The sequence below is a fragment of the Geospiza fortis genome, unplaced genomic scaffold (genome assembly GCF_000277835.1).
Source record: "Geospiza fortis unplaced genomic scaffold, GeoFor_1.0 scaffold1303, whole genome shotgun sequence".
Lineage (NCBI taxonomy): Eukaryota > Metazoa > Chordata > Aves > Passeriformes > Thraupidae > Geospiza > Geospiza fortis.
This window is the reverse complement of record NW_005054495.1, coordinates 272,061-297,376: the sequence shown is the minus strand read 5'-3', so window position 1 is coordinate 297,376 and position 25,316 is coordinate 272,061. Positions and strand designations below refer to the sequence as shown.

Below are 25,316 nucleotides of genomic sequence, written 5' to 3'. Positions count from 1 at the left end.
ACCAGAAAGAACATGATGCAATCAGTAAAAGTGTAACTTGGGCATCTGGAAAATGGTAGATAATACATCTGTTGCCTTATTTGTTGTTTAGTTGGCTAGATTCCTGTTTTTGTATGTGGTCCACATGGACCAGAAGACCTTAGATACCTACACATTTATCTGCACAGGTCCCTGTAGATGCTGAGTGCGCACGCCAAGCACATATGAAATAATGTCAAGGGCTTAGGCAGGATAAATTGCTGACAAACCCACACATAAACCAACCCTACATGCCTACTTTGGGATTGAGCGATTCCAGCCAAGAGAATCTTTAACATATTACTGACTGTTTCCATTGCACTGCCAAACAATTTGGCCTCAGCATCAGTATATAAAAAAAACAGGGATCATATTCCATCTATGGTGAAAAAGTATGTGAGCCAATAATGAAAACTGACAGTGCAGCAGCAATATTTGGAAATAAATTCCTCCATTTGAGTAGGAGACTGTCTTGGAATCCCTTTAATGATGACAAAGTCCCAGGGAGAATCATGAAAGCCAAAGCAGCCACAGGAGATAAAAGCAGTATCCCTGAAATGAAAGACTTCCAGAAAAAGCAAAACATATCCCAGTCACAATCATTCTTAATAGCTGGACTATCTGGACAGTTTACAGTCATCATGTCAGGCATCTCAAATTCCATATGTACCAGCTCTGGCTCTCTGCTAGGATAAACCATCAAAGTGCAGACCCAAATGCTGATGAGCACGTTATCAAATGCACACCATGGAAGCTATGACCTTGCAGGCCCACTCAGGCCATGCTGTAAGGATGCCAAGCACAGATTATCCAAGTAAGGCCTCCCAGATGTTCCAGTGACGTGCTTAACATGCATATTCAATTATGTGGCATCAATTCCATCATGTGGTGGGCCACAGGTGAAGACTGCTGGCAGTAGCAGAGAGTGTGTGTGGATATCAAAGCTTATCACCAAAAATGATTGCTGCTGCACTGCATGGAAGCCAATAGGAAAAATCAAATCACAACAAGAGCATTCAGTAAGTTTCATGTGAGATACCTGCAGCTACCAGGGCTGTGTGGCTATCAAACTAATTTCTTAAAAAAAAAAAAGGGCATAAATCTAGTATAAATTATCTTTCAAACTGATGAAAGGTTTAGTCAGAATAGCTGGGAACCTCAAAGTACTTGAAGCAACCAAGGGACTTCAAATGTGTTGACTGAAAATGCCAATCCAGTTTCTTCTTCAGGCTTCAGAAATAATGGGGGTTGAACATGCTTCACTTGAACTTTATTGTTGTTTCATTTAATGCAAAATGAATGTAGAAAGCGGATTCCTTTACTTTGAATATCCTGACAAAAGATGCCTCTGAAGAGGATCAGACAGGAAGGAAATGAGACTGACAGTTCTCAGGAACCAGAACTTGCTGGTGCAAGATTCCAACTCCCAGGCCTCTTGAAAACTTTTCTTTACCAAATCAGATGAGTGAAAAATACAGTGCAAATCAACTCATTTATTGGAAGTTCAGGTGATCTTTACTCAACATATAAGTGGGAAGAATGTTACTCCTCAGAGAGTTCTGAAGACCTGTTCCCTCTTTCTATATATGGATATCTATAAAAACTCCCTTGACATATAATATACAATTCACTTTAAAACAACATCAACAACTCAGCAAGCTCACACAAGAGCATTCTAGACAAGTTTAAAAATCAGTTTAAAAAACAAAACAAAACCAACAAAACAAAACCCAATGCAATACACAGCAGGTGCTCAAATCCATTTTGGGAAAAATTGTAATGAGTCTTACTAATGATAGATAACACAATCAAATACATATTGTGAAATATTGTATAGATTTATTCCACTCCACTATTTAAAATTTGGAATCACCTCTAGAATATGTTTGTCCTCCCATCCATATCATTCTGTCTATATTTTAGAATCCACAGCCCCTCTTAGAAACTTTATATTTGTGCTAGTCATGGCTTACCTGTTTTCACAGAACCATTTTTTATCACTGAAAACAAGTTACCAAAAAACTTTTTAAATTAGACAGTAAATATTTGGGAATTATTAAAGTCTGAGAAAAATTGTTAGGCAAGACTTTATTTTCATCTGACAGAGGAGCAAAATTGCAATCATACAATGCACACTAACAGAACATTCTGTAACCTTATCTACCACTATTAAGATGAACATTGGACCAACTTTTGGCCATAACAGGAATCTATAAAAAACTGATCACTAGTAACTTAAAAAATATGATCTTCTCTTGTTCTAAATCAGACTATTTTAATTTGGTTTTTAATAGTAATTATGGAACTATGTTAGAAAGGAAAATTGTGTAACCTTAACTAGAAAGCTAATAGTTCATGCTAAAGCCACTGTTTACTCAGAGAATTTAAATGAGATTAAGTTGCTTTGAGATCCAAAGTGAAAGGGATCATTTCTACTGATGACACATATTTTCAGGTACTACTGCTGAATCAGCACTAAACTAATGAGGGCTGAATAATTTGCAGATGAGTGAAGTGAGCAAGACTACCTTTACTGAATAGCCAACTACCACTGAGGCTCAAAAATGTCCCCTGTTTCTTAATTATGCAAATTACTGAGCAAGTATATATCTCCTTCAAAAAATTATCTACACTTTTATTTAAATTCCTTTTATTTTGGATCGCAAATTGTCCTGAAAGTGTATAATACACTACTGTCTCATTTTCTATTATGTGCACCACAACACCTTATAAACAAAATTCAACAAACTTCTTAGGAATTGTTTGAACTCCTGGATTTGTTGCTCTAGGATGAAACACACAATTAAACTTTGAAAATACTGTGGCCTCTCAGTGCCCATATTTCCACAACATTCATGATGTGGAGAAATTGCTTGCAGTTCATTTGACTCTTTTCTGCACCATTCTGAACAAAAACCCTACTTCCTGAAAAAGCAGCTCTGTGAAGAGACACAATGTGTTCTATGGAGGGTTTTCCATTCCTTAACTGCAGCAATTCTGACTATGCCAGATACCAGCACACTCCATGTTTTGTAAATATTTACCCAGTGATTGACACATTTCAAGCAGTGGAAGCAAGATTTATTAGTTTTAAGTGTCTCTGGATCTATTAGACACATACGATGCAACATGGATGTAATTAATAGTAGGAGTCATGCGTTAGGTCACCTTATTCTCCTACTCTTTTTAAACTTTTCTGTAGTTCAATAGGTTTAAAAAACCCATAAAATCTGTCAAACTGAAAAAACTGGAACTTCCCCAATTTCTATCTACAGAGATTCTAGCTAGTATTTCAGTGAGACTTTGGTTTCTTCTTGTAATTTCTTCTTTATAGGGGACAATTTTAGGGGGAAATTTGCATTCTCAGGCATCCAAAGTGAGTTGAGCTCCCCCAATCCTGAATGTAGGAAAGCAGTTAAACTAGAGGTGAGCTAATGGACAATCAATGCAACAACTGTAAAATAGAGACAAAGTGCTAAAATAATTTATTAGACTTCTAAAACCACAATAGGAAAGTGGGACTGGTAGAAACTGTTCTAAAGGGAGTAATTCAGAAACCAAGAGTAGATGTCAACTTCACCACAATCACACACATTATAAAACCACAGAAACACACAGCCCTCAGAGAATACTTGGAGCTAACAAGGAGTAACATTGCTATGCAAAGCTCACTAATTAACTGCAACCTACACTCAAGTGTAATTTATAAAAAAGATGCTTAGCCTTGTGAGCCCAGAGTCAAAGGAAAAGTTGCAAACAGTTTCTATAATGAAAGGCTTTGTGTATAACTGTTCTCTTCTTCCTTTGTGCTTACTACACCAAAACTAAATCTTCTCAGAATTTATTGCATGCTAACAAGAAAATTATTATTTTTAGTTAAATCCCACAGTAGCAAGCAAACTCCCAAGAGAGCTAATTGCACTTTTAAATGAATATACAACATTTGAATATTAGCAGGAACAATAAATTAACCTCATATTGCTGTTTAATCCATTTTTCAGAGAAATTCAAATCTTCCCTTTCATAATATTTTGCTTACTAGGTCAATAAAAGCATGTAAAAAAAAATTAAGTGTAATTTTTCTTTAGTGTGGGAATCTGCAGCCTATCCATTGTGTTTTCTTTGGCATTCTTTGACAAAATTTGATTTATTTTTCATGAACAATACAAACTTGACTTTAAACTGCTGGTGGTAATTTTAAAATACATTTGCAAATTCAACAGTGTTTTGAGTTCATACCACACAGATCTTTGTGTTTTCCCTTTCTTTTTTACCAAATGAACCTTCTCCTTATCCTTTAAAAGGAGGCAACCTATTGATTTCCAGTTTAGCATTGGGATTAGGAGAAATTATTTATACACAATGAGACATGGAGACAATGGCAACCCCCTCCCTCAGAATCTTCCCAACACAACAATGTATTATTCTAAACATGATAAAGAAATTGTCCTAAATTTGTCCCAGAAGAGGGACTTTGTGTATTAGGAAACAATCTACAAAATCACATGATGTTTCTATTAACAATAAAGAATGCTGAAGTCCTCCCAGGCTGTAGATTTACTGATACTATTTGGCAGTTCGTAAAATACACAACAGCTACGTAAGTTGCTTTCCATTTCTCAGCATAAGAATACCAAATAACAAGGAGATAAAGTCAGAATAATATTCTTATTTCCAAATGCTGCTCTGACACATTCATTAATCCTGAAAAGTTTCTTTATTTTCAGGTGAAACTGAAACCTTTTTTTCTTTCCCAGGCTAAAGATTTTAAAGCCTTCAACATTTAACCACCCAAGTCAAATTCCACTGCAGATAAAAGAGATTAAAACCACGGTGTTCACCTTACAGCAGCTCTGATTCCATTTGTGAACTCCCCACCAGCACCTGTTACAGAAAAAAGCCATCTAAAATGAAATCTCACTCTTTAAATCATTATGATTGCAGTTGGAGAGGGAAAGGCAGGCAAAAGAAGATCAAGAAGTTTCAGAGAGCCTCTGTCACACCTGATAACACATTTAGGATGTATCACACTGGGTAAATGCAGCTGGACAGATAGATATGAATGAAAAAAGATCTTTTCTTTTCCAAGTGCCACAGAAGGCACCAGGATAATTCATGGTAGAATTTCATTAGAGGTTCTGACAGCTAAATGATTGTTTAATCCAAGATAGCTTTTTAAAGGGAATAAATTTGTCTACAATTGCTTAAACTGTATTTGAGGTATCTCAAATTTACATCACCACATTGGCTCAGGATGTACTTCATTTAAATAAAGATTTGCTCAGCAGGATGTCACCTTGCAGAAGTTCTAAGCTCTGAAATGTAAGAAAAATCTTGCTTCCAAACACAAAAAAAAGCTATTTCTCATCTACACCTCAAGCCAGTCAGGCAAAATCAGTCATATCAATAATCTATCACACTTTATTAGATTTGAAGGCATCCTGTGCAGTATTTTAATAGGAATCAGGGGAAAGGAAAGCAAAAAGGAAAAAAGGTGGTAAAATAAATAACCATAGCAATCATGTTGCCGACATCATTCTATTGTTGTTTTTGTTTCAATTACATTTTCAACATTAACTCATCAAAGAGTGGACAGACAAAATGTGTCTCAAGGCTGCAGTAAATGCAATATCAGGGAAGAACTTCTGAGACAGAATGATTTCTCTCCTTCATTAGCAAAAAAATAGAAAAAAGGTTTATTTCTAGTAAAAAAAAACTTTCTTTGTCCAGTTCCTATATTTACTTGGGAAAAAACACAAAAACCTCAAGTACATAACCTATGTTTGAATCTGCATTTTGCAGTGGAATGCTAAAAAGGATAAAAGACTACTTTTGTCCACAACGTGTCCCTAACCTCTTGCTCTCAGATTCAGAAATAACATAAAGGCAATCCTTAACTGCTATTTCCTTTGAATGATCTCAATTCCTCTCCAGAAAAACAACTTCAAAAATCACATACTAGCTTGATATAAGCTTTAATTATTATCCACAATTATCTTTCATTTTCCTGTAACTTTAAAACCCTAAACTACTTAAAAATTTAAGGATTTTATACAAAGTGCTGCATGTTCTACAAAACTAAATACACACTCCCAAAATGTCCCTTGGTATGAACAAGGGACATTTTGCTTGTAAAAATCAGAATCAGAATTTTGCTTGTAAAAATCAGAATCATATTCTGCTAAGACATCCCATCTGAGTGTGCACTGCTGGGTTTCATATTTCTGAGCATTTTTACATTTCATATACTTTAACCAGTGATGTTTAAACACCACAATAAGCATTTGAATATTTAATTGCCAAAAAATTGAACCTGACCACCCAGGGAGAGATGATTTTTCTTCCCTTCTCTTGTTCCACAGTTCACAAAAGTAATATGGATCACTTTTCTAAGGAATATTCTGGTGGCAGCTTGCTGTATTTGCCAGAGGCATGGAAGAGTTTTCAGCTCTCCCTCTCCCCCCACCATCATTAGAGAAAGCTAATTAGCTCCAGTTAATTCCAGTGCTACTGTGCAGGGAATTGCTACATGTTTCACACACTAATGCAGCTTCTCTGTGACCCTTTGATCCCACAAACCAGTTACAGAGGAAAATGCCTTTTCTGGAGAAGTTACATCTGTACTGGTGCTTGGGGTTATGCATCCATAATGCTGGACCCTGCCTTTGCCTGTGTTGAATTTCAGAATTACCTCTATCACACCTGAAACCAGGACAAAAAAATCAGTGTTCCAGCCATTCTCTTGAGCAAATACTCTCTTCCAAGTAAACAGAAACTTTTAGCATTTAAATCTGGTAAGGGGAAACCTTGGGAGCTGCTGTGTGATTTGTTTTGAATCATAAGATTTTTTCAAACCTTAATATGCTACACATGACTTATACCAGTCTTTAGCACCATTTAGCACATTTCTTTGAAGGCATAAACTTTCCTCTGTTTGGACAAAACCCTAGAAGAGATTTCTCAAAGCCAATTTGTTTCACATAAGCACCAGTTACAGTTTCTTAAGTTACCTGAAGTGTATACTTCTGTATTTCATCCAGAACAAATTCCACTTCTTTTGAGGTTGTTAATGAGGCAAGGTTTCCACTTAAATTGTAGCAATACAGTTTGGCATTGTCGTAGCTTTCCCGACTGGAATTTATGTGGAGGCAGGCATCTCCAATGTGATTCCATCTTTCCCCACACAGGTGAGCTGGTGCAAAAAGCATACAATCAAAACTGATTCAGAAAAAACTTTTAAAAAACCCAAGGGAGTCTGAATTTTATTTTCCTGAGATCATAAATCTAAATGCATCCCACAATCAATTTCCCATCTCACATCACGTAAATTCTGAAACAGCAAGAATCATCAGACAGAATACTGTATTGTTACAGAAAGAAGCTTCTAAGAACTTAAAAATTATTCTAAGATATATGCTAAGTTTCAGCATAATATTTTTATGCCACTATTTCATCCTTGTATTCAGAACTGAGCACAACTAAATATTAAGATAAGATTATGTACATAAATAATAGTTTTAGCAACTCCTTTTATTTAAGTGTTATGTAAATTTTGAAATCTAATAACTGTCCTAGAATTAAGAAATCACAACTTTACACTATCCTTGTTTTATCATACCTTTGCATTTCGTATTTGCCTAAATACCAATGCAATCCAAATGATAGAAAATTCAGATAACATCTCAGAAAATATTTCTCTTCAACATTTTACAGCATTACTCAGACTCAGATAACTATTAAAAGATAAGTAAGAGCAACTGTTATAGTCAATCTACAGAGATTACATAAATAGAGCTTTGAACTGCAGAGAATTGTTATTTAATGAATCATCTCTGTAAAAAAAAGTATTCATTAACTCCATCTGGACAAAAAGATCAAATGGAAAAGGTTCTGACATCTAACTTTATATATGTAGTTATGAATACAAAATAAATACTATTTCAGAATGTTAACAGTCACCTTCTGAGAATATTTCATATTAGTATTTTAATATTCACTGCTTTCATAGAAGTGCCAACATTAGACAAGCAAGAAACTAGATCTTGGGCCCTATCTGCACAGGAAAATTGAAGAAAAATTGAATGATAATTTCTAAGGTAAAACCCCAGCTAGCAAAAGGAACAATGTCAGAGTCCATGGAGCAGTAGAGGACCCGGAATGGCCATTCAGCTCTGCACTCAGTGCTCCCTGCAGGCCAGGGCTCATCTCTGCCTGTGCAGAGGCACAGTCATTGTGCCTTCACTAATGCCATTATCTGCCCTGACACGATTCAAGGTAGCACTGACACCCCAGTCAGGGCTGAAATCACATCAGGGTTCACCTGCACAGGCACGGAGAGGCAAGAGGAGTGAGTACAAATAAAACCCATGTCTGCTCATGAGCAAACATTCTCTGGCAAGGACAGAGGAGGTTTTCTCAGGTTTGGAAGCAGCTGTGAGCAGCAGTGTCCCCTTACCAGGCAGTGCCTGGCACTCCTGCTGCCGCTGGTCCCACTGGCAGTTGAGGTGCAGGGAGCAGCTCTTGCAGCTCGTCAGTTTATTGCAGATCTGCTCATTCCGCACGTGACACTTTGTGTAGTTTTTAACCGACTGTAAAAACAAACAGACAAAGCAGCATCTCAAGCAGACATCCATTAAAAGAACAGAAGTCAAAATGAAAATACAGAGCAGGTAGATCCCCCCCAGAAAGTCGTGGCCACCTAAAAGCTAGGCTGAATTTAAGCTCCCTATCAAGAATCCTTTACCAGATGCAGAATGCAACACTGGAGCACAAATCACTCCACTTGTTCTACACAACTGGGTGTCAGATTGAAGAGGCCAATTCCCTGTACAGAGAACAGGAAGAGCTTAAAAGACTAAACTAAATATTCATTTCTTAGATACTTTAGGGTAATACTTTCCCTAAATTATTTCATCCTCTGCAGGTTAAAGCAAGAAAAATAGTCAAACAGAACATAAAAAATGGCACAAGGTGCAAAATAATTACATATAACTGACTGATGGTGCAAGAATATGCTCCACACACAATACAAAACCAGGGATAACTTTATTCCTTTGGTACCTTAGCATAGAAGGAAAGCAGTAAACACTGAAAGAATTATTACCTGGAGGCTTTTATTGGATTTGGTCAGTGTTTGGTCTTTTTCCTGAGAACTGAGGTCTTCCAAGTTAGACATTTTGAATACAAATCTTTCTTCCCTCTGCATAGTACTTTTAATTAAGGCATTGTATTGATACCTTATTTAATGAACTGCCGTAAATCCTTAGCCAATTCATCAGCTCACCTATAAGGCTCTCTCTACCAACTTAATTTCAAGGTAATAATTAAAAGTAAGTCCCAATGCAAGACAGCTTTATACTCACAGAACAGTTGAGATTGGAAGGGACCTCTGGGAGTCCCTCTTGTCAAACCCTAACAAGTCTTGTCTCTCTTAAACAACAAAAGGTTAAAATAATACATGGCAGCAATAATGGATTGCACATGGATAGCAAATGCATGATTCATTGAAAAAGTTGGTTACTTTCCTTTCTATTAGTCTCCAGGAGTATGATTAAACAATTTAGAAAGGGACTGCATGACAATAAGCTACACAGTGGTTGGTACTGGAATATGGCAGTGACAGGGCAGGGGGGAGAAAAGCTGCCTCCTTTTATTTCTGTTTTTTTTAAGTCCTGAAATAATGCATTTGTAAAAGTGAATCCTCAATCTCACAAAAAACCAGCTTCACTCCAGTTGAACGCCACTGCTCTTGAGGCTTTTTTTTTTTTTATTTTTTGCCTTTAATGGATCAGATGCCTACCAGTAAGTTTGTTTTCAGAGGTCCTGACTTTTTTCTGTTCTATAGGGAAGGCTACTGTGAGAGCAAAAAGAACCAGCAAAGCAGGTCTAGGTGCAGGCATCTGCACCACAATACAAAACAAAGCCAAAGGCAATGCCAGTAACAGACTTGTTACTGTCTAGGCCAAAAATGCACACAACAGTAAAGCACAAAAAAAAAAATCTCTGGTACAAACCCACATTTAGTTGCCCTCAGTCATGAAACATACCCACAAAACTTCCTGAGAGATGCTTTAAAGTGAATTTTAGAGCACAAGTAACCACCATCTGCTCATTTACATCTGCTCAACTAATACTCACTTTTAACATTTCATTTTGACATACCCTTAAGCATTCAGATTTCTTTTTTAAATTATATACTCTTCAGTGGTATTACATACAGATTACAATTTTCCACCTAAGCTGAGATATTTGTTCTATTACTTTCTAATCATGAAGCTTGTTGTGTGCTGGTTATTTAATGTTTAAAATAAAATTCAAAGTACTAGTGACTGTTCTATAATAATATTCTTTGTTGTATTCCCTTATTCCCAGCATTTATTTCCCTTAAATCCAATTTAAACACTGCTTGTCTGAAAATCTCATTAGTTCAATGTAGATGTGACTCCAATAGGTAATTCATATTAACACAATATTAAAGTTATAACTTAAACTACCAAACCCAATGAAATTCAGAAAGATGACAGTCCATCTGTTACAGAACTTCTATATTGCTGTGGGATATTTATAATGTTTACACTCCAAAGCATGAGTAAATCATGTTTTGTATAAAGCCTCCCTCATGTCTGATTTACTTAGATTTTTTAAGTACTGATCCTGATATGGTAGTATATAGACAGACTTACAAACTGCAGTGATTTTCTGAATATTTACTGGAGAATGAAAATACTACAGTAGTTTATCTTAGAATTTCAGAAATCACTATTAAATTATGTACCTCTCTCCTCCTCCTGGATTTTTTCAGGTTAACAGTATAACCTTGTCTAGTTTTCCTAGAGTAAATGTAAATTATCAATTTATAGATTCACTATTATTTCCCTGAAGCTACTCCCAAAACTTGCTATTGGGTACTTCTTACTCATAAATTTTCTCTGTTTTCTCCAAGATAAATTTGATTCTGTTCATATTTCCTTCTATTACTTTATATATTTTCTCTTGACTATTCTTTGAATTCCTCAAATGTAGGCAGATTACCATGATTACTATTCTTGGTATTAGTGCATCATCCAAGGTCTCCTATTGCGAAAGAAGGAGCTTTCTGGAAGCAAAGCAAACATGAAAAAAAACCAGGGATTCTTGTCTTTAAGGCACCGTGTAAAAATATTTATTAATGTAGGACTATAGGTCTCTTTGAAGCTTCCTCTAGTATCCCATTTCCTTGGCAAAATGTTCTTTATCATCCCCTTCATGGATTTGACAGTGTTTGTTTTATGTTGCCACACTCAGATAAAGAACTCTTAAATCACACACCATTCTAGGCTGTGTGTAGGTAACTGTCACCAACTGGGGCTTTATTGTATTGCACATGTCCCCACATGAACCAACACACAAGAAATTCAGTCAAAGAGGAAACATGCCCCCCTTGTAGGAACGTGCCCCCCTTGGAGCTTCTGAAGGCAATGACATTTTCAAAAATGCAATACTGGGTGAAGGCAGAAATAAAATAATTCAGCTATGCCTCAACATACTAAGACTCTCTTTAAGGCTACTTAATCAATTCTTTTTTTCTCCTCAGAAATTAAACAAAATTGATAAAGTAAATTTTTTTACTCTGAAATTCAATCTCTCTCTGGTCTTCCTCAGTAGAGAAAACTGCATTTTATTGCAATCAGTCAGCCCTCTGCAGCAATTTACCACTTTATTTGGTAAAGTACAAGAAGATTCTGCCTTCATGGAGCTTACTCCTCCACGGTACTACTTCATGAAAAATGACATCTTGCAAAGGAGCAGCAATCTAAAATGAAATTAATCTCTCCCACAAAGCCTTTTCTTTTTTTTTCTCCTTTGTTTTGGTAAAGACTTGTTTCCATTATAAAATATAGTCAATTTTCTGCACAACATGATCAGCAGCAAGGGAGTATCATTTTCATAGGATGCAAGATAAAGCATTTTATGTGCAGACATAGAGGGTGAATACAGTTTCATAAACATATTAAGCAGATCTAGATCAACCAGGCATTGCAAGCTTCTGCTTGCAATGACATCAGATATGAGTTTGATATACCTGATCTATACCTTGATGATGCATGAGTCTGCACAGGAGGGGAATACAGTGTCCTGGTAATGTGCTGGCTCACATCAGAGGGTGAGCACAGGCAGGTGAATGTGTATCATTAATGCATTAGCACTACTCATGAAGTCCATCTGTCCAACTAGACTTCCTTCAGGGAAATGTTCATATTTTACAGGCCTTCCAACCAGCAGAGTAGCCACACTTTGCAATATCTGCTTTGCATCTATCTGTGACCATGAGGCCAAACTGGTTGACAGCACATCTTTAGTAAACTGGCCAGTTTCCTTGAGGCAACAGCACCAAATAATAAAACATCACTGTCATTCTCATCTGGAGTTCTATGATCTAAGCCATAAATCAAGGCCTTTGTACAGCTGCAAAGGCTCCTTGTGATGTTCCTAAGTCCACAGCTTGTTATCCCATATCACCATCACAGTGCTGTCACAACATTTTCATTTTTGGGCCTAGTCCAGAAGTAGCAGTCTATGAAAATGGATAATCAGCCTGATCCATTCTGGTTTTCCACATGGTGCCATTCTGTTGATGCTATTTTAGTGGGTTTTATCAAAGCTGCAAAATTCTGCTTCCATCATCTCATGGCAAATAGACTAATTTTACAACAGCCACCTCCCATTTATGACAGCACCTCTTTCCAGAAGCCATTTTGATGAATTTTTGCTACCCCATTCTTCAGTAACTACACTAACAGCCTTTGCTATCCACTTCAAACCCTAAATAAAAGACAGGAAATGATACAGAGCAGACTGGAGCATCGTTTGCTAATTAAGCTGACAATCTTAGTCATGAAAGGTTGTCAAAGAAGGACACTGAACCAAGAAGTTTGTGCTAAAATACCTAGTGCTCCACATTTATTAGGGATCATTTATTAGGAATGAAGATGGTCTGCTCCTTAGCAACTATTCCTTGTTCAAGAGCTGAAAACCACGGTTAGAAAATTAGCACCTAATGGAGAAAAATGTGTCAGGCAAAGAAGGGCCCTTGAATATCACAAAGGAAACTAACCATTAGTGCCTGGAATGTGAAATCCCTCTGACAGACTTATAACATGACTACTGATGAATTTGTGTCTGCATTGCTTTTATTAGTAGTGACTAGCTACAAATGCCAATGATTAGAGCTGGCTGTGCTCACCCTGAACAGGCAAGATTTGAGTCACAATCAATCCAACTCACACCTTAATTTGTCTGGGGAACAAGATTGATTTGCATGAGGTTCAAGCCAGAGAGCAATATACTTTTACTAATGGAAGTGTGTCAAGAAAGGATTTTGAACTCAAGTACAGCCAGGTGTCTGTGGATAGCTGAAAAGTGTAAGGAGGCAAAATTTATAATGCTAAAACAGTATTATAAGCTTGACAAAAATCAAATGAACAAGCAAGAGACGCAGCAGCTGGTGAACAACAACAAAGTATAAAACATGGCACTAGGCAATATTAAAAAAGGAAAACTATAAACTTGCATGAATCTATGTGATCTGATGGCTTGTAGTTAAAAAGATCAGAACCAAATTATCACAAGCCACTGGACCTCATGGTTACAGAAGCTCATATTCCTTTAATGAGATGACAAGTGACTCCATGACAAAGAAAACCATTTCTATTACAATCAATGATCAGAAGACCATGACTAATGAGACTGGTATGGTAATGTTTGAAAGGGGAAAAACCAAACAGCACCCTAGATGGGATTCCATGGTTTCTGCCTGTCTACTGTACACCACAAAAGCACAAAATCCAAGTTAATAATGACTCTGACTTTTCGAATGTCATTAATTAGGGGATAAAAGTATTTGTCTTCAGAAATATTTAGTAGGCAACACACCCCTGAAGAATACTTGTTTTTTCCTGAGATAGATTTTTTTTGCTGCAGTCCAACTCTGTCTTCTGCAACACTTTTAGCTCAAAAGCCTGGAAAACAACTTTGTTTGTGTTGAAAACAAACTAGTCTACTAGACCTAGGAAAGAAGTACTGCTAACATGCTCAGATTTGCGAGGACTCACCATGCTGCAGTTGCTGTTTGCTGAAATGCACTTCTTGTCGTCGCACCACTGGCAGCCGTTGGTGTTGGCGGTGCAGCTGGCGCAATCCGCGTACCGGTAACATCTGTCGTCAGCAGCAGCTGCCGCACAAACCAAACAGAGAAAAGGAGAATAATGCCACATTTCTGACACTTCCTCAGAGCTTTTCGTCTTACAGCCTTCATTTGAACTCTAGCCATTCATAAGGGTTTAAGTTACTGTAGGAAATTAATTCTATTCAGTTAATAGGATTTGCTCCTTTACAAATTCCTTCAGCAACAACTTTATTTGAAGGTTCGTAAGTCTCATATCAACTAACAGAATATTCACTGATTTACAGCATGAAAGCTCTCTTAGCACAATGCAAAAATTAAGACTATGAAAAACTTTTTTCAAGTATTTTTCCTTCACTCTTCTAACATGGAAGGAAGATTTTCTTCAAATGTAGGATTGTATAAAAATATTAGATGGCTATGCAAGAAGATGAGATAAAAGCAGTAAACAAAACAATCTAAGAGAGATATGAGCAACACATGGACATTTTAAATCTTTGTAAATTAATTTATGAACCTAATAATGACTGGTAAGTTAAAGCTCTGTCCTTTAGTTACAAAAATATTTGAAAAAGAGTTAATGTTATATTCTTAATAATAGGACTTGGACTAAAATTTAGGTTATGTAAAATCATTTAGGACACAAACTATTACTTCTGTTTAAAAGAGAAAAGGTTTTCAAAATCACCATGATGCAAAATAGGAGAATTTGTATCATCTCCTGTGCTGATTACTGTGTTTAATTCCTGTTTGGTTTGGCTCCTTTAGTTTCAGGTGCACGCAAGCTTAAAAGATTCTCTTGCCATGAAAGTCTTGTCATCCAAGAATCAATCTTTTGAAAACAACTAAAATTTCTTCTTATCCTTTAAATATTGACCATCAGCAGTTTCTCAAAGGATACTCTCAACCAGGTAACAACTGAGCCAAGTAATGTAAAAGAATACATGAAAAATTGGGTTTTGGCAAAAAATTACCACCTGAAACTGGAATAATTTGACAGCAGTGAAACAGTGCTGTTCACACAACTTTTTCAGAACTGGAATTATACAGACTTCATCTCTTCCAAGTTGAGTTGTACTTTATTTCCACTGCAGCACCTGTACTTGAGAAACTGCTCTAACTTTTTAATTTTCCTTCAGCCTGTCTACGCTTTGTTTTGATTGGCTTTTATAAGCACCTGTTGCTGTGATCAGCTTTTTATAAAATCTACTTTTATCTGTATTACTTTTGAATATAACACCACAAGGCTTTTTTCTTTTTCTATATAGATGAAACTTTCTAGACTGTAGATCTCTAAAAGTTCTGACACTGTACAAAAGCCATTTTCCAGAAAACTGTACCTGGATAATGTTTTTGTTATATCATGTACCTTTTTTTTTTCCCTGAGTTTGACACTTCATAGCGAGTCTAGAAACAAGTACAAGTTATCAGAAAAATAAAATGTCTTGAAGTGTTGATTAATAGCAGTGCTAGTAACTTTTCAACAAACATTAAACACAGACTGGCAGTTTAATTGTATGGCAGTTTGTACACACAGCACACAGCCAAAGTCTGGGAAGCAATTTTACACTGTGCTGAAAGGAAAGATGCACAGAAAAAATAGTAGGTGCATGTAGCAGGGATAAATATTCTGTTCATGTGACATATAAGAACAACAGTTTCACAAGCAATTTATTTGTGACAAGCCAAAATGCTTAGGAATAGGTTGGAACAGTTATTCATAACAGTAAATTGCTGTTTCAAACAATACAGCCATCACAATGCCACAGAGAAATTCATATGACAAACTTGAACTCATCTGACACACTGCAAAGGGCTTGTTTGCCTCAGGTTTTTTTCCAGCTGTGCCTGCACTATATTCTTCTGTACAAATGCTTTTGTTTCATAGGCAATCTGCTTGAAGCAGTGATGGTTTCCTCTCTTACTGGCACACACAGATATGGGAGTGCCATATGCCCATAACACCAGGTACCACTTGCAGTGCCCATTTGTGCTCTCAGTGTTCTGCTCTGCCTTATTAAACTTGTGCTCTTTTCCATCTACTTCTCTGCATGTAAAATACAAAAGGATTGCACAACTGAATGATTTTCTTTCTAAAAAACAAATCTCTTGCACTGGGTATTCTCACAGGGGAACACTCTTAACATTCCAGTCACCACTTCCATGTAGTTACTTCTTTTGGGGGTCACCCACCCCCATCTCCTACACTGCATTACAAACCTGACAAGAATTCACTTACCTGTTTTCTTGGGACATTTTGCTCTAAGGATATTATTAGCATGTCCAGATTCCCAAGATTCACAATGCTTCTTGTTCCACAGACACCTTATTCCTGGACGAGCATTTTTGCACAGCTCTTCATCTCTGAATGCTTCACAGTTGGGAGGCTTGTACACGAGGATGTCATTCAATAGAACACTTGAAAAACCCCCAAATATATACATGGACCTATTGGGCAAAAGCAAGGAAATTTAACTGTTTTTGTCGACACATTTTCTTGATTTCTTATCTGACTTGATGCACAATTAAAACACCACATACTATCATTAAAAAAAATCTTATTCTTTCTATAATAAAGACTCTATCAGTGGTTCTTGTATTGATTACTTTTTCAATTTATTTCTCCACAGAAATTGAGAGCAACAAAAAAAATTGCTGAAAGTTCCCTGTGCTGTATGTATTATGGAGTGGTATATCCAAATATCTGGAAGAAGAATGAAGAGCTTTGGAAGAATGCTCTAATTTTTGGAGTTAGATATTGAAAACAGAGCATGAAATACTGGCCTGCTGAAAACAAGAACATTCTTTTCAAGACAGGCAGCAACAGTTGGGAAGATGGATATTTGTTTTTGGTAACATTTCTGGTGCTGCTGACACAGGGACCAAAGGACTAAACCTGAGTCCTCACCCTTCTCATTAAAACTAAGAACTGTCTCAGGTAAAAGATAGTAATAGAAAGCCTCTATATGTGTTGTATGATAGACTCTTAAAACAGAATAATTCACAGTTACCAATAGCAGAAATCTGGAGAGTGTCCTGTATTGCACTGTTTTGGTACCAAAAACCCTTCCAAAAATACCACTATGTTCTTAAAAAAAAATACATTTTTAATGTAATTAATAGAAAGTGACAGTTCTCAAAGTATCAGACATGGCTTAGATGGCATAAAACACACAAATCATAATGAAAAACTATCAGTTGCTGAATTCATTAATTTCAAGTAATTTTGTCTTAATAAATAAATCTGTTCATTGATTAATGTCAAGTGCTCTGTGTACATACTTACAATTTAGTGCTATTTTTGTTAAAAGCAGTAACACTCTTATTTGTAGCATTACTCATTACCTCATTTCTGACCTATACAGGATCCTTTTATAGAGGATCCATAAGTTTCCCACAAATGCTACAGTACTGACTTTTATTAGTGTGATGCATAATGTAGAAGAGGTACAGTGATCTATAGTACTGCAACTTCAGATACTAGGCCAGTTGGCAACCAGCAAAACAAAAGCTGACAAGGTAACAATATACATTTCTTTAAACCTGACTATTGTTTTCTACAACTTTTCCAACTTAATATCATCTAGTTGCTGGCAGGCTTTTCCTCCTTCATGTGGTAGAGATGATAACTGTATCAGTATCATCAAAATCTTCCCTTTTTCCCAGAAAATTTTAGTTACATGGTTATACATGGTTATTTTATGACTGTAGAAGAATTATAGCATACTGCAAAGAGAAAAATATTTCTCCCATCACATCTAAGTGAGGGTTATAGTTGGTACCAAATATGAAATTCAGTGTAGCCCTCAATGCTGAGAAAACACCTCAGTACCCTGGAACATTCACCTAAAATGTCACTGAACAGATCCCCAGCAGACTGGGGATTAGCTGTACTGATTACCTCATGAGCACTACTTTCTTTCCCTTTTAATAAGTTATATCAGTTCTGTTATTGAACCATACTTCACTTAAATGTGACTTCTTCTACAGGTTTTTCCTTCAGAAAAATGGCAAGCAAAATTTAAGAGACACTTCATTTACCCATTACTGACAACAGCAGTGTGACCAAATCTGTTGACATCTCGATGCAGATTAGGTTTTGGTAAAATCTTCCATTCATCACAAGCTGAAAGACAAAACACCAAGCATATATCAAATAATTTGAAAAGTTTTCAGCAAAATACATGTGAAGTATATTTTAACCACACAAGGATAAATCAACTCAACTCCTTTTAGATGCATTTGTGAGTAGATGCTTCAAGAACCTGTCAGCAACACTGATCTATCCTAACATTTATCAAGACCACAGGACATTCACAGAAGAGTCACTTTGTTACAGATACAGTTGTCTGCCTTCACAGCCAGTTTCAACACCCACAGGAACAAGCCCTGGCCATTGTTGCTATCAAGGGATCAGTCATATTGCCCTCATGTTTACACGTTCTCAAATTAGCTAAAGGGTTTCAATTTATAAGTATTTAATGGAATATCTATAGCAGTGAACTCGGTTCTTTTCTTAAGTGTTTTAAGATAAACTATCACTCCTCCAGATGTGCAACCCGTCTCATTATTGTCTTACTTTTGGTATCTTGATTTAAGTATGCTGCTAATTACTTTCCACACACTTGAGAGGAATGCTGAATCAGGATTTCCATGTCAAATTAATTATTCAAGCACATTTCTTTCAGAACTGCTGTACACAAATGAGGTTTCAGTGTGGTTTATTTTTTCTTTCCTGCCTAGAGTTTTAGTTCTTTAGAATAATTACTCTTTTCTTCATTATTTCCTACTTAAACTTTACTGACTTCCTATACTGAAATCCCACAGTAACAGAAGTAGAGAGCACCTACAGATTGAAGCTTCAAGGAAAGTGAAGGGTTTTAGCACCTTAATTTGGGTAGAGGCATCTTTCAGTAGTCAGATCATAACACCTCACTCCTCAGCTTAAAAAAACAGAAATGGATAAATCCAGGAGGAACAAACTGTCTTCCAAGCTGGTCTCATTTGCAGTGTCAGAACAACTCAACTCTGCCAGTGCTGCTGTTCTGGCACTTCTAACGCAGAAAATCATTCACAGCAGAAAATTATTGACAGCAGCACCTTGTGCAGTCAGCATCCTGTTAGCAAAGCACACTGGAACACCCTGTGCAGGCCACAGAAGGATGGACTCGGCCCCCAGGAGGGGATAGCATGGCACAGCTGCGGCAGCAACGCCACTAAGTCAACTTGGGCTTCCACCAACCACAGCCTGAGCCCACCAAGAGAGCCAGTGTGAGAGCATTTCTGTGATAAATAAATCAATTACATCTCTTTATAGACTGGAAAGAGAAACTAAAAGCACATTATTACTGGAGTGTATGCAGATGGCTCAAACAGCAATAATTTTGACATCAGGTGGTGGACTCCATGGAACTAGCAGTGTGAAGAAAGTATAGCAAGTTTCATGCATGGTCTTATGGGAGCAATATATCCCAAAATTCTTACTTCTTTCTGAACTCCTACCTTCTATCACTATCATTGTTAACATTATATAATCATAACACTATGGAATTATTAATACACTTCATCTTTCACAGCTGTTCTCTTATTTTCTCTACTTAAACAGAGTGGTGAAAGTATACACAATGCCAGAGAGATATTCCTGAAACAGTTTCAACAAAACCAAGCATTTTAACAATTGACCAGCAAAATCTTACTGTTAGACTTTAAAATCAAGTCCTTGCTGCTGTTAAGTGACTGCACATTAACAGACACAGCACAAGTGAGCTCATGTGCCTTTGATGGTAAAGGAAACAATTTAGGAAACCCACACTAAATTTCCATCCGATTTTAAAACTCACTAAATTTTCATCTGATCTTAGGAAGTGTTGACATTTATTTTCTTATTTTTACAACCATACACACTATGAACATAAATATATAGTCTTTTCTGTACTTAGAAATTTATTTTAGAAAAAGTGGGACTTAACACCAAGGGAAGACCATAAAACCACATTAAAGGCTGATTTTCAGATGAGGAACCCCTGAGGGCTGGAGATATAATAATTCCTTTCTTACTGATGGTATTTTTCAAACTGGCAGGTCTTTTCAATAGAGTACAAGAGAAAAAAAAAGAGGGAGGAAAGCTTATTACAAATAGCCTCCCCTCTTATCTCCTCCTAGACTTCTCAATAACTACTGAACACTGAACAGAGCACTGTGCAAGAAAAATACTTTTGCTCAGCTTTCAATTCCTGATGTGAGTTTCTCTGTAGAGTTGATTAATACAAAATACAGATAGCTAGCCAACTGATTCCTGGTGGCTTTCAGTAAAGAATCAAATAGAATTCATCCCTGCCCATCATCTTCAAACTCTCTTTGAACAACTCTAAGCATCCAAATTTCCACACTTCACTGTACTGTTTCGAAAAAAAAAAAGACAAATGGCAAATGCAATATGATTTACAACATGACTTATCAATATTACAGCATTCTGTGTGTTGTTTGCATTATATTAAGTCTAATAACGATGGTAAACTGCACAGCAAAGAATAAAACCTTTTACTCCATAAAATGTTATGCCCTCAAGGCATTTTACTGATAGAAAAGGGGAGATAGTTGTATCTGTTCAATCTGTAACCAGGTACAGCACATAGCACATGGAAGCACACTCTGCTTTTAATAGAACCAGTTACTGAGCAGATGAAGAAACAATACTATTCATTCCAAACTTATTAGCAGAATTTTTAGCCACTGAAAAGTACAAGGAGAAATAAAGGGATTTTTTCCTTTCTATTATGAAGGCTTCTGCTTTAAGAATAAGCTGTACCACATTATAACATTGAAAGAAAAAGTTTCATGCTCCTCCCTGGTGTAGATTAAATGGTTCCCAGATGATACAGAAGTGGCTCTGACAGTGAATAGCCAGTCACACACATTTCTGTGATGAAACACCACAGAAATGCACTGGATTTGAAGCAATCCAGCTGAGAAAATCCCCACTTGAACTTTGCACAGGGTATTGCTCTCCAGAGCCCTCACTCCAACAGGTCAGGCCTCAGCACATCTCATCTACAACCTACTGGCCATACTGCATTACTGATATCAGAAAGGATGAACTGGACATTTCACAGGAAAGTTGTCAATGCTGTAACAGTATTCATACACTACTGAAAGGTTTCTCAGTATGATTTCATGGAAAAAAAATTCAAACAAAAAACAACCAAATAATTTCTAATCAACCTTATAGTGTCAGTAAAATACTTGAACACTGAATTTGATTTTAAAAATTTAACTAATTAGGCTTACCAAAATGTCACTGAACAGACGAAAAAAAAATAATAGAAAAACAAAATAAGAAGCAAAAGTTGTTAGGACAGTCTTTTAAAAAAGAGGCAACCAATGTTCCATACTTCACCTCCAGGATCACATTATTATTTTGGCACTGGCAGACTTATTTAGTCTCTTTAGTCTCTTAGTCTCTTCTTTAGTCTCTGCATTCAGAGCTTTGTTTTAAGAGAAGGTACATGAAACCTTAAGGTACTTAATGCTTACATTTATCAAATCATTTCATGCAGTGCAGCTTTACGTGCTACATAGAATCCAATGCCAGCCTATGTTTCTATTTTCTCTTTACATATTTGTAATAATTATTAAGTTCATTTTTTCTTTTGTAAAAGTAGTAAAGCTGGTTCACAACATATGGACACCATTATACCTCTGTCTGGTTCTCATTTATGACTCTGGATGACTAAACACTGAACATAAACAGCTAAAACATCATGAAAGTTATGTACTAGCAGAAAACTTATTTTCTGAGTCTTTCCACACTTCATAAATATTTTTCTTTAATCAGATAATATAAATCTCCTTAGTCTCAGGAAAACACAATGGCAAGTATGTGCAAAACAGCATGAATCGAATTTAAACTCTAGAGCTAACATCTACAACAGACTCTGTACACATAACAGTGACTCCCCAAGCAGTAAAAAGAAATCAACAACCTCATGCTTTGCTATTAAAGGGAGCAATTAGTGCATTATATTATTATGGCTTTGCTCTTCTAATAGCACAGCAATATGGAGGTAATTGCTGTTACAGACTGCACCAAAACTGCATTTATAACTTAAGGGTTTAGGAACTCATAAAACTTAATCTTTCACAGACTCTGATTTACATTTTCTTTGTGATGGCACATTGATATCCATTTGTAACTCTAGAAACAGGGAGAACTGCAAAAATAGATGTGTTCATATTGGAAAAAAAATAATTCACAGATATTAAAACTACTTCATTTTGTTAATGGCAAAGACTAAAGATGAAACCATTTACTTTACAAACAAACAATTTCTGAATAAACAATTCATTTTTATTACAAAATACAAGCAATAGGTTTGATTACAAGCAAAACTAAGTCAATCTCACGAAATCATTTTGAATTTTTTTTCAAAACAGGAAAATGTTTCTAAGCTTTGTTTGAATATCCTAGAAGAAACTTCGTACTTCACATGCAATATTGTCTTTCATAAGCAATTGAATTTGCATACAATTTAATCCATAATAATAAACTGAAATCCAGATAGTAACAAAAGAAATACTATGGAGTATATTATTAATGTAAACATACGGGTTATTGCACTTCTCCCACAGATCCAAACAATGCAGAACCCCAACCACCACTAAGAGAAAGCACAGAAACAGCTGCCATGTTCCCAGGATTTCAGGTTTTCGCTTTTATAGAGATTCCCTGACCACAATTCTCTATACATATCAAGGGTATCCAGACACCCTAGCAACTGTCAAATGTGGAACAAAAGGACGGAGACTGAATACTTCATAAACTCAAACTTAAAGAACTTAGGGATGCAGAGATATATTTACTAACTGCACCATTTTGGCCAGAAACTAAAATAAATATCCTTAGTCTTTAAAAAAAGTTTTTATTTAATTGTATTTTACTACTGGTCTCAATAGTTAGAATATGTTTTAAACTCTGATTCTGTGTGTATAATAATCTATTTTTATCTGCAAATTTTGCATGTGAATACTCAAAGTATAATCTAAATTACTTTTCTAAGATCTGATTGGAACAGAAATGTAAGTTTTACGCATATGGGGGCCCTTGTAAAGAAAAGCCATAACCAACATCATTCAGAAAACTGCAGGTCAACCCCAGCATTCAAGACTGTCCCCACTGCCAAGCTTCTTCTTTCAGATTAATGAAGCAATAACAGCAGCTGGAAAATACCTGACCTCTACAAGAATGACCCTCTATAGTTTTTTAAGGGACTGCCAGAGCAACCCAGGGGCAATCTGGTGGTAAGGAAATCAAAGCAGAACAGAAGTATACCAGGGCCAGATTTCTAAAGCTCTTTTTCTTAATGTAGCAGTCTTCCTATCATTATTTACTGCTATATAAGTAAATACATCAAGCAATGTAAAACTATAGTAGTTTTTATAACGTCTCCCCATCTCTGTGTCTTCACCTTTAACAAATTTGCAGTAGGTATTTCAAATTACTGAACTGAGCTCTTGACTCATGACACATTTAAAGGTCTAAAACTTGTTATAGACTAAGCTCAGAATTTAGAGAGCAACGACTGACTCAGAAAAGCAGAGGGGGAAAAGGTAACACTGTCCTAAGCTTGGTAAAATGGATTGCTCTCTGGAGAGACTTCTCTCTGTGCCTGGACTAGAGGAGGAGTGTAGATTACCAAACTGCACTAGAAACCAACCTTTCAGAAAGCTGAGCTTGGCTGAGATGAAGCCACATGAACAGTTATTCCACATTAATATGAAAAGCAGTGTTTTCATGGGTAATAAAAAGCTGAAGCAATCTATCCAGAGGACTATGTCACATATAATAAGAGAGATAATCAAAAGTACTCTCTAGCCCAACTTGAACATAAATAGCATAGGCTCTATCTCCAGGATTCAGCTGGTTTCCAGACAGCACCCATTTTTTACAAGACAAGGCTAGCACTCCATCACTTGCAAGGTATCTAGGAAATGTGATGCTGATAGCATCATATATTTTTTTCTTCCAAGCATTGTTCAAAAACTCATGATACAAAGTAAATAAGATTCTGAAATATACCTATTGCATAATTATTTAATTCTTAATAAAATATTTCAAGTTTTCTGAAAAATATGTCTTTATCAAATGTGTGCTGAGATTTGTTTCTAAGTTGGTAAAATGAATATTACAGAAGAATAAGTCTGAATCAAATCAGTCTTCATATAGTCCATTTTTTAAGATTAATTACTACATCCAAAGAGTGATTACTACATCCACTTCTTTTGTACTTCATCAGTTTCATAACACATGGAGAATGTGACTTGCAAGAGAATACAAATACCAAATTAAATATAACCAACTAGACAAAGCAAAATATCGTTCCACTTAAGAAAAAAATAGTATAAAGCATTTTCATGAAAGATGATAAAAAACTATCAGTGTGTGAAAGTCAGAAAGTTACATTAATTCAGATCTTATGACTCACACTATTGATCTGTAAGTGCACATTTACAAACAAATGTAGACCAATAAATAATACTATGCTCCAAAATGAGAAAGGAGCCCTGTTTCATTAAAAATTAAATCCACACGTAGACTGAAGTGAGAACAAAATCAATAGCTCACACCATCAGATGCCTATAAGAAGGTATGGAATATGCAATAGAGGGTTACAGTAAAAAAAAACCCAGCTGTTTTATTTTTTTTATTTATTTTATTTTCAGCTAAGGTATTATTTGCACACCCATTAAAACTAGCAGGAAATAACCCTGTTGATGTTCCATGTACTGAAATTAGTCATTATTTTTGTATTAAAGCAAAGACATTGCATTGATATCTACAGTGAATGCCATAAAGAGCCATTAACTAGTCCTGAAAGAAGGATCATGTCTCAGCCTCTTCTACCACTGCAGGCAGCTGATAAATGCTTGCCAAAAGCAGATCCAGGCAATATCCACAGGCTATTCTCACCAGGAGCATGCATGAGTGCATTTCCCAGGCTGCTCTGACACATTTCCCTTTTTTTGGCTCCTAGGACAAGAGACTGTGCTTTTTGGCCCCAGTGTGCACTATATGATTATACTTAAAGTCCAAATACGAGTTATATGCTTATATTTAAAGCCTATGCATAAAATATGGATA

The 25,316-nt window shown here is 36.2% G+C and overlaps 1 protein-coding gene across 1 annotated transcript in view; it reads right to left on the bottom strand.

Moving 5' to 3' along the window:
* Positions 1 to 25,316, bottom strand: part of ATRNL1 (attractin like 1) — a 428,986-nt gene that overhangs the window by 326,505 nt on the left and 77,165 nt on the right. The window contains exons 13-17 of the mRNA XM_014310189.2: positions 18,221 to 18,305; positions 16,419 to 16,627; positions 14,109 to 14,227; positions 8,474 to 8,606; positions 7,029 to 7,210 (exon numbers count right to left, since the gene is read on the bottom strand). Of these exons, the coding sequence (XP_014165664.1) occupies positions 7,029 to 7,210; positions 8,474 to 8,606; positions 14,109 to 14,227; positions 16,419 to 16,627; positions 18,221 to 18,305 (728 nt within the window). The remainder of the gene's footprint in view (positions 1 to 7,028; positions 7,211 to 8,473; positions 8,607 to 14,108; positions 14,228 to 16,418; positions 16,628 to 18,220; positions 18,306 to 25,316) is intronic.